The sequence below is a fragment of the Syngnathus typhle genome, linkage group LG15 (assembly GCF_033458585.1).
Source record: "Syngnathus typhle isolate RoL2023-S1 ecotype Sweden linkage group LG15, RoL_Styp_1.0, whole genome shotgun sequence".
In the NCBI taxonomy this organism is placed as follows: Eukaryota; Metazoa; Chordata; class Actinopteri; order Syngnathiformes; family Syngnathidae; genus Syngnathus; species Syngnathus typhle.
In genome coordinates, this window is record NC_083752.1 from 5,530,515 (window position 1) to 5,543,303 (window position 12,789).

General features: G+C 41.0%; 2 protein-coding genes across 2 annotated transcripts; one reads left to right on the forward strand and one right to left on the reverse strand.

Annotated features, from left to right (window-relative positions):
• Window positions 1-1,181: 1,181 nt before the first annotated feature.
• LOC133168519 (P2X purinoceptor 1-like) lies at window positions 1,182-5,268 on the reverse strand. The gene is made up of 11 exons (XM_061300130.1): window positions 5,166-5,268; window positions 4,623-4,816; window positions 4,284-4,355; window positions 4,091-4,160; window positions 3,582-3,669; window positions 3,419-3,499; window positions 3,135-3,276; window positions 2,650-3,028; window positions 2,245-2,490; window positions 1,952-2,078; window positions 1,182-1,872 (listed from the first exon to the last, which is right to left on the reverse strand). Exons 1-8 carry the CDS (start codon window positions 5,266-5,268, stop codon window positions 2,840-2,842), a joined length of 939 nt encoding a protein of 312 aa, XP_061156114.1. The 3' UTR covers window positions 1,182-1,872; window positions 1,952-2,078; window positions 2,245-2,490; window positions 2,650-2,839.
• A 772-nt stretch (window positions 5,269-6,040) lies between these two features.
• On the forward strand, window positions 6,041-10,659 carry dhx33 (DEAH (Asp-Glu-Ala-His) box polypeptide 33). Its single transcript, XM_061299937.1, has 12 exons — window positions 6,041-6,442; window positions 6,659-6,819; window positions 6,950-7,177; window positions 7,263-7,433; window positions 7,704-7,889; window positions 7,979-8,090; window positions 8,192-8,351; window positions 8,419-8,507; window positions 8,579-8,706; window positions 8,784-8,987; window positions 9,072-9,158; window positions 9,319-10,659. Exons 1-12 carry the CDS (start codon window positions 6,232-6,234, stop codon window positions 9,625-9,627), a joined length of 2,046 nt encoding a protein of 681 aa, XP_061155921.1. The 5' UTR covers window positions 6,041-6,231; the 3' UTR covers window positions 9,628-10,659.
• Window positions 10,660-12,789: the final 2,130 nt, after the last annotated feature.

The window sequence follows — 12,789 nt, forward strand, 5'->3', positions numbered from 1 at the left end:
GACTTTTTGCTTCATACTGCAAACTGGCCATATTAGATGATTACCAGATAATGCCCTAATAAATTCAAAGTATTCATCAGGCCTATACAAATATTGACACAAATGAAAAGTTGCTTGTGTTGGGGAATGAGTAGGGCTGATGGATAGATTTTGGGTGTCACAGATCAAGTGGAAGTGAACCAAGAACTTGAAAATGAGATGGATGAGGCAGTCAAGGCCGCAATTGGAAGACAGGAGGAGGAAAAGGAAGGAGGAGCAATAGAGGTGGGCAATGTCCAGGCAGGAAAAAGGATAAGCTTCTCCGGGGTAAGACTAGAGGTTGAACAACAAGAGGTAGTGGGAGGAGGAAGAGGGAAGGAAGACAAAAAAAAGAATCTGGCCCAATACATTCCCTGGCAACACTTGACATGGAGGGGATGGTCTTCAGATTGTCTGACCATTTCCTCTTTTCTCTATGGACGCAGCCAAGTCTCAAGGTTCTGACACTTTCCCAAGACAATCAGCTAACACAGCCGGATGAAGCGACTCAAGCCTGACTGCCCCACGTTTGACCATCTTAGTCTGTAAGTTATTGAACTTTGTTATTGTCTGCTCTTAAATCCATCATACCTTCTCACAACTTGGCTGACATACAAATGACACTTTACAGACCAGAACTAAATGAGGAAGGGTTTATAGCACAGGTGTCAAAGGTAAGCCCCAGGGGCCAGATACGGTGGCCCGCAAAGACAAATTGTTCATCGAATTCAATTCCAGAATTTCAATTTTGATATTGATAGCCATTTTTATTACCATTCATTTTTTTTTAAATACCGTTTTTTTCCATGTATAATGCGCCCCCATGTATAATACACACCCTAAAAATGGCATGTCGATGCTGGAAAAAAGCCTGTACCCATGTATAATGCGCACCCCAGATTTTAGGACAATAAATTAGTTAAATTTTGCGCATTATACATGGAAAAAAACGGTAATTATTTTAAATATTTGATTTCAATCTTACGTCTATCATTTTTGAACAGGTTTTATTAGTCTGTTTTGAAAACTAGTATATACATATACAATACATGTGAAATATAATATAATATAAATTTAATGGCCCTTTGAAGCAAACTATGACTATGACGCGGCTGTGACCAAAATAAGTTTGACACCCCTGATTTATAGCCATATGTCAGCTTTAATATTGTTAGTAAAATAGTCATTTTGAGAATAATGAAAAAAAATCCACATTTTTCAAACAGTTTGATCAGCCACAATTAGTAGGATGAATGTATTGAAAACAATGCATGCTTAAAAAGAAAGAAAAAGTTTGGCACTGAGGCCATGCCTAGCAAAGTGGAGCTATTACTCAAGTTAATTGTTTGAATATCAAATGCTTATATAGAAAGACTGGAGAAACATTTGAGGCAGGGAAAGACAAATGCAACAGCCAGACAAAAGTATTTCTACTAAAAACAAGTGAAGGTTATTTTCTGAGTGATTCCAGAAAAGCTTGGCTTAGATACAAAAGCTTCTTTAATCCCTGACATTAACCTAAGCATGAGAAGGTCGCAATAATAATTCTTGCTTGAAATTGTGGGGGAAAATCAACTTCAAGTCACAGGGTTTTGTTTTTGTTACAAGTTGGGGCCAGTCTGTGTTTAAGTTTTTAGAAAGCACTGCGGACTGTGTAAACTGCAATTTAATTTTTTTTGTTTTTCCTCCCCGCCAGCTGACGATGCTCAGTCAGGTCGACGACGAATTGTCCTTTTTAGTCCATTGAGGCGTGTAAGACTTGGCTTTGAAGGTTCGGCCGCATTTCATAATGCATCTTAGCCACTTGTAAAACTTCTGCCTTGTTCATGTTCTTCAATAGTTCCGCTGTTGTCCCTGTTAGAGCGCAACATCTCAATCAATCAATCAATCAATCAATCAATCAATCAATCGTCTCAATCGCGGTTGATTTTACCTCTATTTTTCAGATTCACTTTATGTCGCTCTGGAAATTGCTTACTTTTCGATTCTTCTGTCTCTGCACTGCATCCTTCTGAATCTAGGTCTTGGACTTGAGCTTGACCTTGGTCTTGGCCATGGTCCTGCATCCCAGAAGCACAGGACATCACCCGTTAAGAAGTCAACTCATGACAGGTATCATCTACTCGAGATTTGCGTTTGACCCTCTTCTCATCTTTGCTGCCATCTTGCGGTCAAACTAACAAGTTCAGCATGAGAACGTTCCACTTAACGGCATACGTGGCTTACCTGTTGCCCATTTACGGGTGATGCGGATTTGAATTTCATGTCCTTATAAAATTTTCTTTTGGGTAACAAATTCAACAGCACCAAGTCACAGACAATAGTAACCTGAAAAGATTGTTTTTACAAGCTGTTGAGATATCTTTTAATTTCAAGTCAGGTAAATAGGATTGAGTACCAACATACCACTCCAAAGATGCCCACGCCGGAGCCAATTGCTGTCAACGTTGGGATGACATCAAATTTTCTGCCCTGTTAAAACAGTAACGGTTTCACATTTAAGAAAATAATTTACCTGCAGAAGTGCACAATTTAAAAAAAAAAAAAGGGTTTTAGCTTAGCTTTATCTTCCCATTCTCAACACTTTAGTCGATAAATTGTAACAATAACGCTAACATTGGCATTACTCACCAGTGCTTCCACAATGATGTCGATCCTGATACCAAAGATTTTCCTGAGTGTTCTTCTTTGTTCTTTGCCCGCCATATAATATATTGCATGCCTGAAAGAAATGACAACGTTACATCCATCCTCTCATTTTGCATTACCACCCAATGGTAGAGCTGCATGATTCTTTCCATTCTATTATCTTTTTAAGAAATCAGGTCCATATGCACAAAGACCCGAGAAATATGTGTGCATACCTAAAGTTGTAGCCTACTGATTCTCGGTTTTTGTTTTTTTCTTCAGGGTTTCCATATAGTCCATGGAAGCTGTATACAGGTATACAGTACTTGACATCGAAATCAAAGTTGCACGACCACTCAATTACAACACCAATGGCCCCTCCCTTTCAAAGGAGCAACACAAACGTTTGCTGCTTTTATTGTCATGTAATGCAAATTGTGTGGCTTTTGGCTCAGGCTTAATCAATCCACCCTTTATGTCAAACTTACAATTCTGGCAATGATTTCGAAATCAAAACCAGATTGCTCGATTAAGTCTCCCAGTCTGAATATGGGACACAGTGGAGCGTGCGTTTTGTGGTAGAGACATTTGCTGAGTTTTGTATTCGGCCCATCATCCACAAGGTTACTCCTGAAAACACAAAAACAACATGTGGAATTTGTATTCTATATTTTCCCGTATTGTATATTAGCAGTCATTAGTTCTCTTCAATCTTTTTAGTTGTTCTGCAAAACGCTTCGTTGCATCATCACAATCTCAATTTTGACCATACCTTGTTACGCCAAAAAAGGGGAATGTTACAGTGTTTTTGATGAACACTGTGAAGTTCTCCGCAGACATCAACAAGGGAGGGCTGGAGGTGAAGAAGGAATTGGAGAAATTTGACTTCTTTTAACCAGTCTGAAGAAATGTGACATTTCAGGGTTTGAACTTACTCTGGTATGATGCGGTCATCTTCAACAGGGCACCAAGCCAGAACTCTACATGTCTTTTTGACGGGATCACACTCGCCAGTCAAACGACCTGGAAAGAAAAAGAAAAAAATCCATCATTAGTGCAGCACTAAGCAGGCACATTTTATTTTGATCGAGGGGCTGCTGGGGGTGGAAACACAAACATTTTCTGCTTCCAATCGTCTTATCTTTAATTAGCATCAACGGCAGCTAGCAAGATGTGAAGCCAAGGCTGAATTTGCTGTTTCCCTTATCGCACCCTTTTGTGATTTGTCGTGCTGTGGATGAATTCACTGAGATTTTTCTAGAAGGCTGCTTTTTGCACAAGTTCATCTTTTAGCCATAGCTCATTTTGCAAATGCAAGGCTGTCAAACTCTTTATCTCATCCGTCCTGTCAGAATCATCATGTCTTATGGGTCTGAGACGAAGTCAAAGAGGAGAAGAAAAGCCTGCTGTGATCTTGCTTTGGTCACAGGTTGTCAGGATTTACCGTGTCCCGTACGTTTGAAACTTCCTTTTTTGCAGTCGGCGTCTGAGCTACAGTTGCTCTTCCGTGGGAGCTGTTGGAAATAAGGAAATGACGTTAGCTTTTTCCAAAAAGGAGCCAAAAGGCGGTGTCGTCTCCTACATTGGTTTCTTGTCATAATCATGAAGAATAATTCATGCGTGAAGGAATAACATACCTCAGGACACGTTCCCCTCTTTTGTCCTTCAGTTTCGATGTAGTTAGTCATCACCACAAATGAGGGCTCTCCCTGTAGTTTAGAATGAGAAGACAAATATTTAATAGTCAATTAAATTGTCGCATATTCGTGTGTGTGTGTGTGTGTGTGTGTGTACAATCTCTTAGATGTTTTCAGTCTGAAACTCATTTAGTTTTATTTTCATAAACCATGGGAATTTGATTTACGGAATTAAAAACAATAAGGACTTCAGAAAGTAGCCCAAATATATTATTTACCAATATACATTTGATTATCTACGTTGCATGTGTCACCAACAGTCGTCATCCAGTGACCAACCTGCGGTGGGAACACATAGTCGGCCACATCCCAGACGCTTTCCGAATGCTTTCCCCCTTTGGTGTAGCCTACTCCTTTCACTTTGGTGAAGACAGAGCTGACTCCATATTCTTTGGACTGGTAACCTTTCTCATAGATGAACACCCACCTGTACAGGTACAGGTGTACAATCGGGCAGGTATGTAAACTTAATCCTAAAGGTTAGACATATGTTTTTTTCAATTTATAAGTTTTATTTTGACTTTTAAATGTTTTGTGAATTTGGAAAAAAAAAAATCCGCAATGTAGTGAAGCCGCGATAAACGAGACGCGAAGTAGCGAGGGATCACTGTACTTGTATATGCTGTTTTGGTTTAATATGTAGTTTTTGTTCCCTAAAACAGTGAGTGCGTTTGTGTGCACGTGTGGATGCATGAGCGTCACTCATCTCTTACGTTTGTCTCAGGCCATTCCGAACAAGCTGGACAAAGCAAAGTTTTGTATGAAAGTCTTACCCGATGATGTAAGCAAAGACTCCCACCTGGATGAGGCGACACGCCACACCTACTTTTATATTCCTGACCACCACTTGGCGTGGGGTCTCATACGTGAAGAAGAAGTCAGAGAGGGACTTGAGGAATCGGCTCATTTTCATTCCCTTGCCCATTCTTTCTTGCCTTTCTTTTGCACCTCCGCCTATGTCACATTTTCCTCGGTGTATTCTAATGTTGCAAAAGTTGTTGCTCTCCACGCTCTCATATGCGCACACGAAGAGCTCGTATACCCTTTAATGCTGACGTCACCATCGATAATGAGTCAACAGTTGCATCACAGATCAATGTAGACGATTTTGTCGTCTTGACGTGATGGGAACCCCATGACGAAAAGTGACATGTCCTACGTCCAATGCATGCTTGCTTACAATTTAGTGGAAATTTGCCCTAGATGCTGAGGCAAGTTAATGATTTGACTGTCAATCAATCAATAAATACAATAAAATAAATGTATTAATTGTAGGGCGCGACAAATGCAACTGCGTCAGAGACAGGAATGCATTTCTACTCAAAACAAGTGAAGGTTATTTACTGAATGATTCCAGAGAAGCTTGGATTCGATGCAAAAACTGCTTTAAATTAAAAAATAAAAAAGGGTGTATTTTTCTAATATATTGTTTCCAAGCACAACTTACAAAACATACTTTCAATATCTTAAGATATTGAAAGGTTTCAAAGCATGAATACAAAAATATACCTTCATAGTTATGACCGTGCAAATCAAAATCAAACATTGTAGTATTTACAAAAACATAATTTGAAGAAGATTTGAATTTAAATTATTTGAATAATTGAATTAAAATAGAGATTTAAAATCGTTTCTATGAAATTAAACTGAAGACGTCATTTGGCGACACAGGACTTTTTTGTCCTGCATATTCTATGACGTCAATAACCCGCGACGACGCTTATAACATCGGCCATTTTTTTTTTTGCCGAAGCGTAAACAACTGCGGTAGCCCCTGCACGCATCTACGCGTGAGCATGAAAACCATTTTTACGTTCATTTGCTGACATCGGATCGAAACTTAAAGACGCGACATCGAATGCTCTTAGGAAATATTGTCTTCTAGATCATGCCCTACGATCCCGACCACCCTCCGGCTAAAAAATTCAAGCCGGGGTCCGTTTTCTTCCGCCTCGACAAGCAGAAACCTGGTATGCTGCTGCCTGGAAAGGCAAAAGCCACCACGCCGATCGATGTTCAAAGGAAACAACTTCCCATTTATCAAGCGAGGACTCCGCTTTTGAGCCAACTGAGACAGCTTCACAGTGCTATTTTGATAGGTAACGTGTCCCACAGTAATTCTCAACAAACCTATGTAGGTAAAAATGAAAAAAAGTGTTCATTTTTTTAAGTGCATTCAAAAGTCTGCCCCCCCCCCCCCTCACACACTCACTCCTATGTGATCAAGTACATGAGATGAATTTGACTCTAAGGAAAGTGTCTGTGTGTGTAATGTCAGATGTCCTGATTTTTGACAAGACTCAATCTGTTATTAGGCGAGACTGGCTCGGGGAAGACCACCCAGATCCCCCAGTATTTGTATGAGGCAGGGATCGGACGCCAGGGTCTTGTTGCCATCACTCAGCCCCGCCGAGTGGCTGCGATATCACTGGCTGGGAGAGTTGCAGAAGAAAAGGGAACGCAACTTGGGAAGCTGGTATGTCCGCATCATCCATCAAACCATGAACAAACCGATTATTATAGTAATACACTTAATTTTACCATTGTTTGTTTTATGATGAATGGTTACTTCGACTGCCAATACTTACAACGCCAACTATGTTCAGGTGGGCTACACCGTACGTTTTGAGGACGTCACGTCCCCCGAGACAAAGCTGAAGTTTATGACTGATGGAATGCTCCTACGCGAGGCCATTGGCGACCCCTTACTGCTGCGCTACACCGTGGTCGTCCTGGATGAAGCTCACGAGCGCACTGTTCATACAGATGTGCTTTTTGGGGTTGTTAAGACAGCTCAGCGCCGGCGCAAGGAACTTGGGAAGATTCCTCTTAAAGTAGGTTTTATTATGTCCTATTGTAGTTGATTTCTTGTGAATTGTTACCCTTTTGTCTCATTGGGTTTTTTTTTAACCCGCCCAGGTCATAGTGATGTCAGCTACAATGGATGTGGACCTGTTCTCGGAATACTTCAACAAGTCACCTGTACTATACCTGGAGGGCAGGCAGCATCCCATTCAGATCTTCTACACCAAGCAGACTCAGTCCGACTACCTGCAAGCTGCTCTTGTCACCGTGTTCCAAATACATCAGGTAGTCTCCAAAGAAAAAAGAAACCCAAGTAAATAAATGAGTGAATCATTCAAAATATTTTTCATTACGTAAAAGGGTTACAAAAAAAACAACATTTCAATGCCACACATTACATTTAATAACAAAGTTGCCCTTTATGGAGAGTTGCTATTTATACATCGTGAAAAAAAAAATGCAATGGATTAAATATCTGCAAAATTTACAAGCCCAAGATAAAAAGTTGTCCTCGTATGATACGACAAAAACTGTAACAGTCTCGTCTATGTGCAGGAAGCACCTCCATCTCATGACATATTGGTCTTCATGACGGGCCAGGAAGAGATCGAGGCTCTAGCAAGGACATGCCGGGACATTGCCAAGCATCTGCCTGACAACTGTGGACCTATGTTGGTCCTCCCTCTGTACGCGTCACTGCCTCCGGCGCAACAACTCAGGGTCTTTCAGGCAGCTCCAAAGGTAAAAGAGAAATCACGAGTTTAGAGTAGACTTTCAATGAGTTTTAAATGCACGGCAAATTTACTTTGCTCCTCTTTCCCCTCACCAAGGGTTGCAGGAAAGTTATCTTATCAACCAACATAGCTGAGACATCAGTTACAATATCGGGGATCAAATATGTCGTTGACACAGGGATGGTGAAGGCCAAGCGTTTCAACCCCGGTGAGATCATTATCTTGGGGTCACAAATGAGATTTTGCATCATTACAAAGAGACACTGCATACAAAATAAATGTGTATGTTGGTTTTGAATTGGCTCTCAGAGAGTGGCTTGGAGGTTCTGGCAGTGCAGCGCATTTCCAAAGCGCAGGCGTGGCAGCGAGCGGGCCGGGCCGGCAGGGAAGACTCAGGAATTTGCTACCGTCTCTACACGGAGCAGGAGTTTGATCATCTCATCCCTATGACTGTGCCTGAGATTCAGAGGTAACCTTAGTCTCGTTTGTTTTTATCGGGTAATTACGCGCTCACCGAGTGGCTCGTTGTTTTCTAGGTGTAATTTAGCCAGTGTGATGCTCCAGCTCATGGCTCTCGGGATTCCAGATGTGATGAATTTTGATTTCATGTCCAAGCCCTCCCCGGGTAAGGTGTGAAAAGATCACAAACTGTAGCGTATTTGCCCATCACACCATGAGCTGCAATTTCCACGACAGATGCCATTCGGTCAGCTGTGGAGCATTTGGAGCTGCTTGGGGCTTTGGAGAGGAACAACGGAAAGGTTCTCCTCACTGCTTTGGGGAAGAAGATGTCAAGCTTCCCCCTGGAGCCAAGATATGCCAAGGTAGTATTGTTTGAAATGTTTCCACACAAGAAGAAAAACAAAAGAACAAATCAGTATGACATTTTGGTGCTTTGCAGACCATCCTGCTGTCTCCCAATTATTCCTGTTCCGAAGAGATTTTAAGCATCGTATCGCTGCTGTCGGTGGACACCGTGCTGTACAACCCCCCAGCGCGGCGGGACGAGGTTCTCGCCATGCGCAAGAAGTTCATGTCCAGCGAAGGTGATCACGTGACACTCCTCAGCATTTACAGAGCATTCAAGAAAGTCGGGGGGAATAAGGCAAGTGTTGCACGTTAGTAATTTACCATCGTTATCATATATCACCATGCGACTTGACTTTTTTTATTTTTTTTTTGGATAAAGGAATGGTGCCGAGAGAATTTTGTCAACAGCAGGAATATGGGTCTAGTGAAAGACGTCCAAGCCCAACTCCGAGAAATCTGCCTTAAGGTACATCACAAATCCTAATATCACTTCTGCATCTGCTGGGCAAAACTTTGAGCCCCACTCACGTTTGCCGGTCCGTCCAATGAGTGAAGCCATTTTTGAGTTGATGTGGGGAAAAAAAAGTAAACTATTCATTTTTCTGTTTTGCTAATTATTCTGTCAGCTGAACTTAAAGCTGGAGTCATGTGGAGCAGACACAGGGAAGGTTCGCCAATGCCTCGCCCACGGGATGTTTATCAACGCTGCGGAGCTTCAACCCGACGGCAGCTACTTAGCCCTGGACACCCACCAGTCGGTGGCCATCCACCCTTCGTCTGTCCTTTTCCAGGCCAAGCCGGCATACGTGGTGTTCAATGAGCTGCTGCACACCTCGCGCTGTTACATGAGGGACTTGTGCCTGGTGGATCCCGATTGGTTGCTCGATGCAGCGCCTGACTACTTTAGTCGCAAACTGCGCCCCACCAAGAGCTAACCGGGTATGTTTCGCGCACCCTCACTAATCCAGGAATACAGGTCCTTGATTTCCTAACAGTAAGATTTCTTTCTTTTTATTGTTCTTCACTGATTTTCTATTCATGGTTAAATATGTTCCGGTCTACGAGCAAAAGAATTAGAGCCCGGTTTTGTAGGAAAGGAACTCTCACGTAAACCCAGGATGATAGGTTGCATCTTTTGGACTCCTCAAGAAAGCTTATTGTAGTTATTGATAGGATACACTACCTCCTAGTAAGTCAAAAGTGTCACCGCGGCATGAATGTGCACATTGATGTCTCACTCAACTCCGATTTTGTCATTTGGTTCAACAATCCCATTTTGCAACGGTTAAACAGGAATTTGTTGTTGGATGTTTGAATCTCTTCCAATTTGCGTGCATTTTAAAAAGTATATTCTCACCTTGACAGATTCTCATTATTATGTGTGTTCTTTGCCGTGAATCTCGGACTATATAGAAAAATGTTTGGAAACCAAATGTTGATAATAAGTTCCAAAGAATGTTCAGGTAGACTCAACTGGGCCTTGTATTGTACTGACTTTATACAAAGTGCGCTTGGGGATATTTTACAGGACACATGCATTGACTGTACAGTTGACTCGGGCAATGTATTTGAAAGGGTTTCTTTTGACAAAGTATTGCAGCATGTCGACGTGATAAGAACTGCATTTTGGAATATCTGCACCCACTTGTGCATGCTGTTTTGACGCCTTTGGCAAATACACCACTGGCTCGTCAGGGAAAGACGCATGAATGCATCTCTAGTTTCTACCTTTTGATATTGTCGAGGTAATCCAGAAAATGCATGCTATGCATGGAGAAGGAAAAGTTCTTTCACACTTTGTAGAAAGTAAATCACAGATTGGGAAAGATTTGGAGGCATCTTTTGTGATTTTGTACACTTTGACTCAGGACTGTGGCAGAAATAATTTAAAAATATTTTTACACAATGTTGATCATGTTAGAGCAACTGCATGTCATGTTATAATAAAAAAATAATGCATTTGAAAAGGTTATTTTTTTTTTTTTTTTTTTTTTTTAAAGGAAAGGTCGACATGTAACATCAAAGTTTCATGGACTGGCCTGACTCAGTTCAAGAACTGTTTTACAGCAGGTTCCTATAACATTACATACATTTCAATACAATATATACAATATATATATATATATATCTTATTGTTAATGGGTGCAAGTTTGATTTGTTATTAAGAAATATGTGTATAGCCGTTTAAATTGCATAATAGAGGTGGCGGATCTGATTTGAAGGGGTATCTTATTCCAGATTAAAATAGATGTGCGGATAAATGAGTTATGACCAAAATTGTTTTGGTATGCTGGGATTCGGATGAGGTCCTGTGTAACTGAGCGGGTGATGCGGGCCTGTCTTTCATTACGGCCTGGGATGAGTGAATTAACTATAGGTGGGAAAGAATTTATATGTAGTTGATGGAAGAGTTTTATTGCCATGAGAATTGTGTAATTCTGAAAGGTTAGTGCATTGGAGCGTGCAAGTGACTTGCAGTGATGGGTCCAGATTGATAGTCTGCCATGTATTTTGTATGCCCTATTGTATAGTCTGGCTATAGGATCCAGAGTTTCTTTTGTGGTTAGAGACCAAATGGGAAGACAGTATGATAGGTTAGACAGTATGATAGAATGTAGATAAATATTTGAGACATTATGGGTGAGATATGGCCTGATCTTGTTATAGACATACATTTTCTGTTTGAGCTTATTAGTGAGAGTGTTAACATGTTTTTTGTAGGTGAGGTGGGAGTCTAAGTGCACTCCAAGATATTTATATGTGTTTGTGACTACTAGAGTTTGATCGGATAGAGTAATGGGGACAGTTATGGAGATGTTTTTCCTAGGTGAGTGGAAATACATTATTTCAGTTTTTTTTATATTGATCGTCAGATGGTTTACTTTTAGCCGGTCATGTAGGAGCTGGAGATCAGAAGTAAGTTTGGAGTTTATGGTTTCGATGTTCGGATCTGAGATGAAAATAACTGTGTCGTCAGCATATAATATGATTTGAGTTTGTTTGCATATGTTAGGCATGTCATTGATGTACATGATGAATAATAATGGGCCCAGTATGCTGCCCTGGGGGACACCCGTGGGAGATGGTAACGGAGTAGATGTGGCCTGACCAATATTAACAACCTGGATTCTATCCGCGAGGTATGATGAGAGTATAGTTAACGCTGAGGGGGAGAGATGAAAGGAAGCTAGTTTGTTATGGAGTATTTGGTGATTAACTGTGTCAAAGGCTTTACGGAAATCGACAAAGACTGCTCCTGTGATGTGGCCTTTATTAAGAGAAGTGCGTATATATTCTGTGAGTAGTAGCTGTGCAGATAGTGTAGAACGAGCTGATCGGAAGCCAAATTGTGAGTTGTTGAGAAGGTTGTTTGTTTCAAGATGTTCTATAAGTTGTTTTGACAGGGTTTTTTCTAAAAGTTTTGATATAGGTGGGAGGATTGATATGGGACGGTAGTTGGATAGGGTTGTTCGGTCGTCTGATTTAAATATGGGGGCAATTTTTGCTTTTTTCCACGCAGTCGGAAATATGGAATGTCTTATGCAGAGATTGATTAAATGGAGGATTAGGGGTAGGAAGCTACTGGCATGGGTTTTGTAGAAGTCTGTGTTTAGTTCATATATGTCTTTGGCCTTTGAGTTATTGAGTGAGCTGAGAATACTGGATAACTCTGAGAGCGTAATCTCAGAAAAGGTTAGCTTGTCTGATGAGGGAGTTATAGGTGTGGGTGGAAACGGAGGATCAAAGTGTTCTGTTAGTTCTTTAATAGAGGTGATGAAGTAATTATTAAATGCATTTGCAATCTGTTCCTGATCAGTAGTGAGTGTATTTTGTAAAGATATTTGTATGTTGTTATTTGTATTTTCATAAATTTGCCCAGTGATGGATTTTAGTGTCTGCCAGAGGATTTTGGGGTTCGTGGCGGCCTGAGTGATTTGCTTCTGGAAGTAAGTGGTTTTAGCTTTACTTATCTCTAAGGTGCATTTATTTCTATTTGAGTTTGACTTTCTAACCCAGCACTGAGTTCGAAACATAGCTGGGTTATTTATTCTTAACGCTTGGATTGAGGATTTGACCAAGCGGGGTTGAGGGATAAA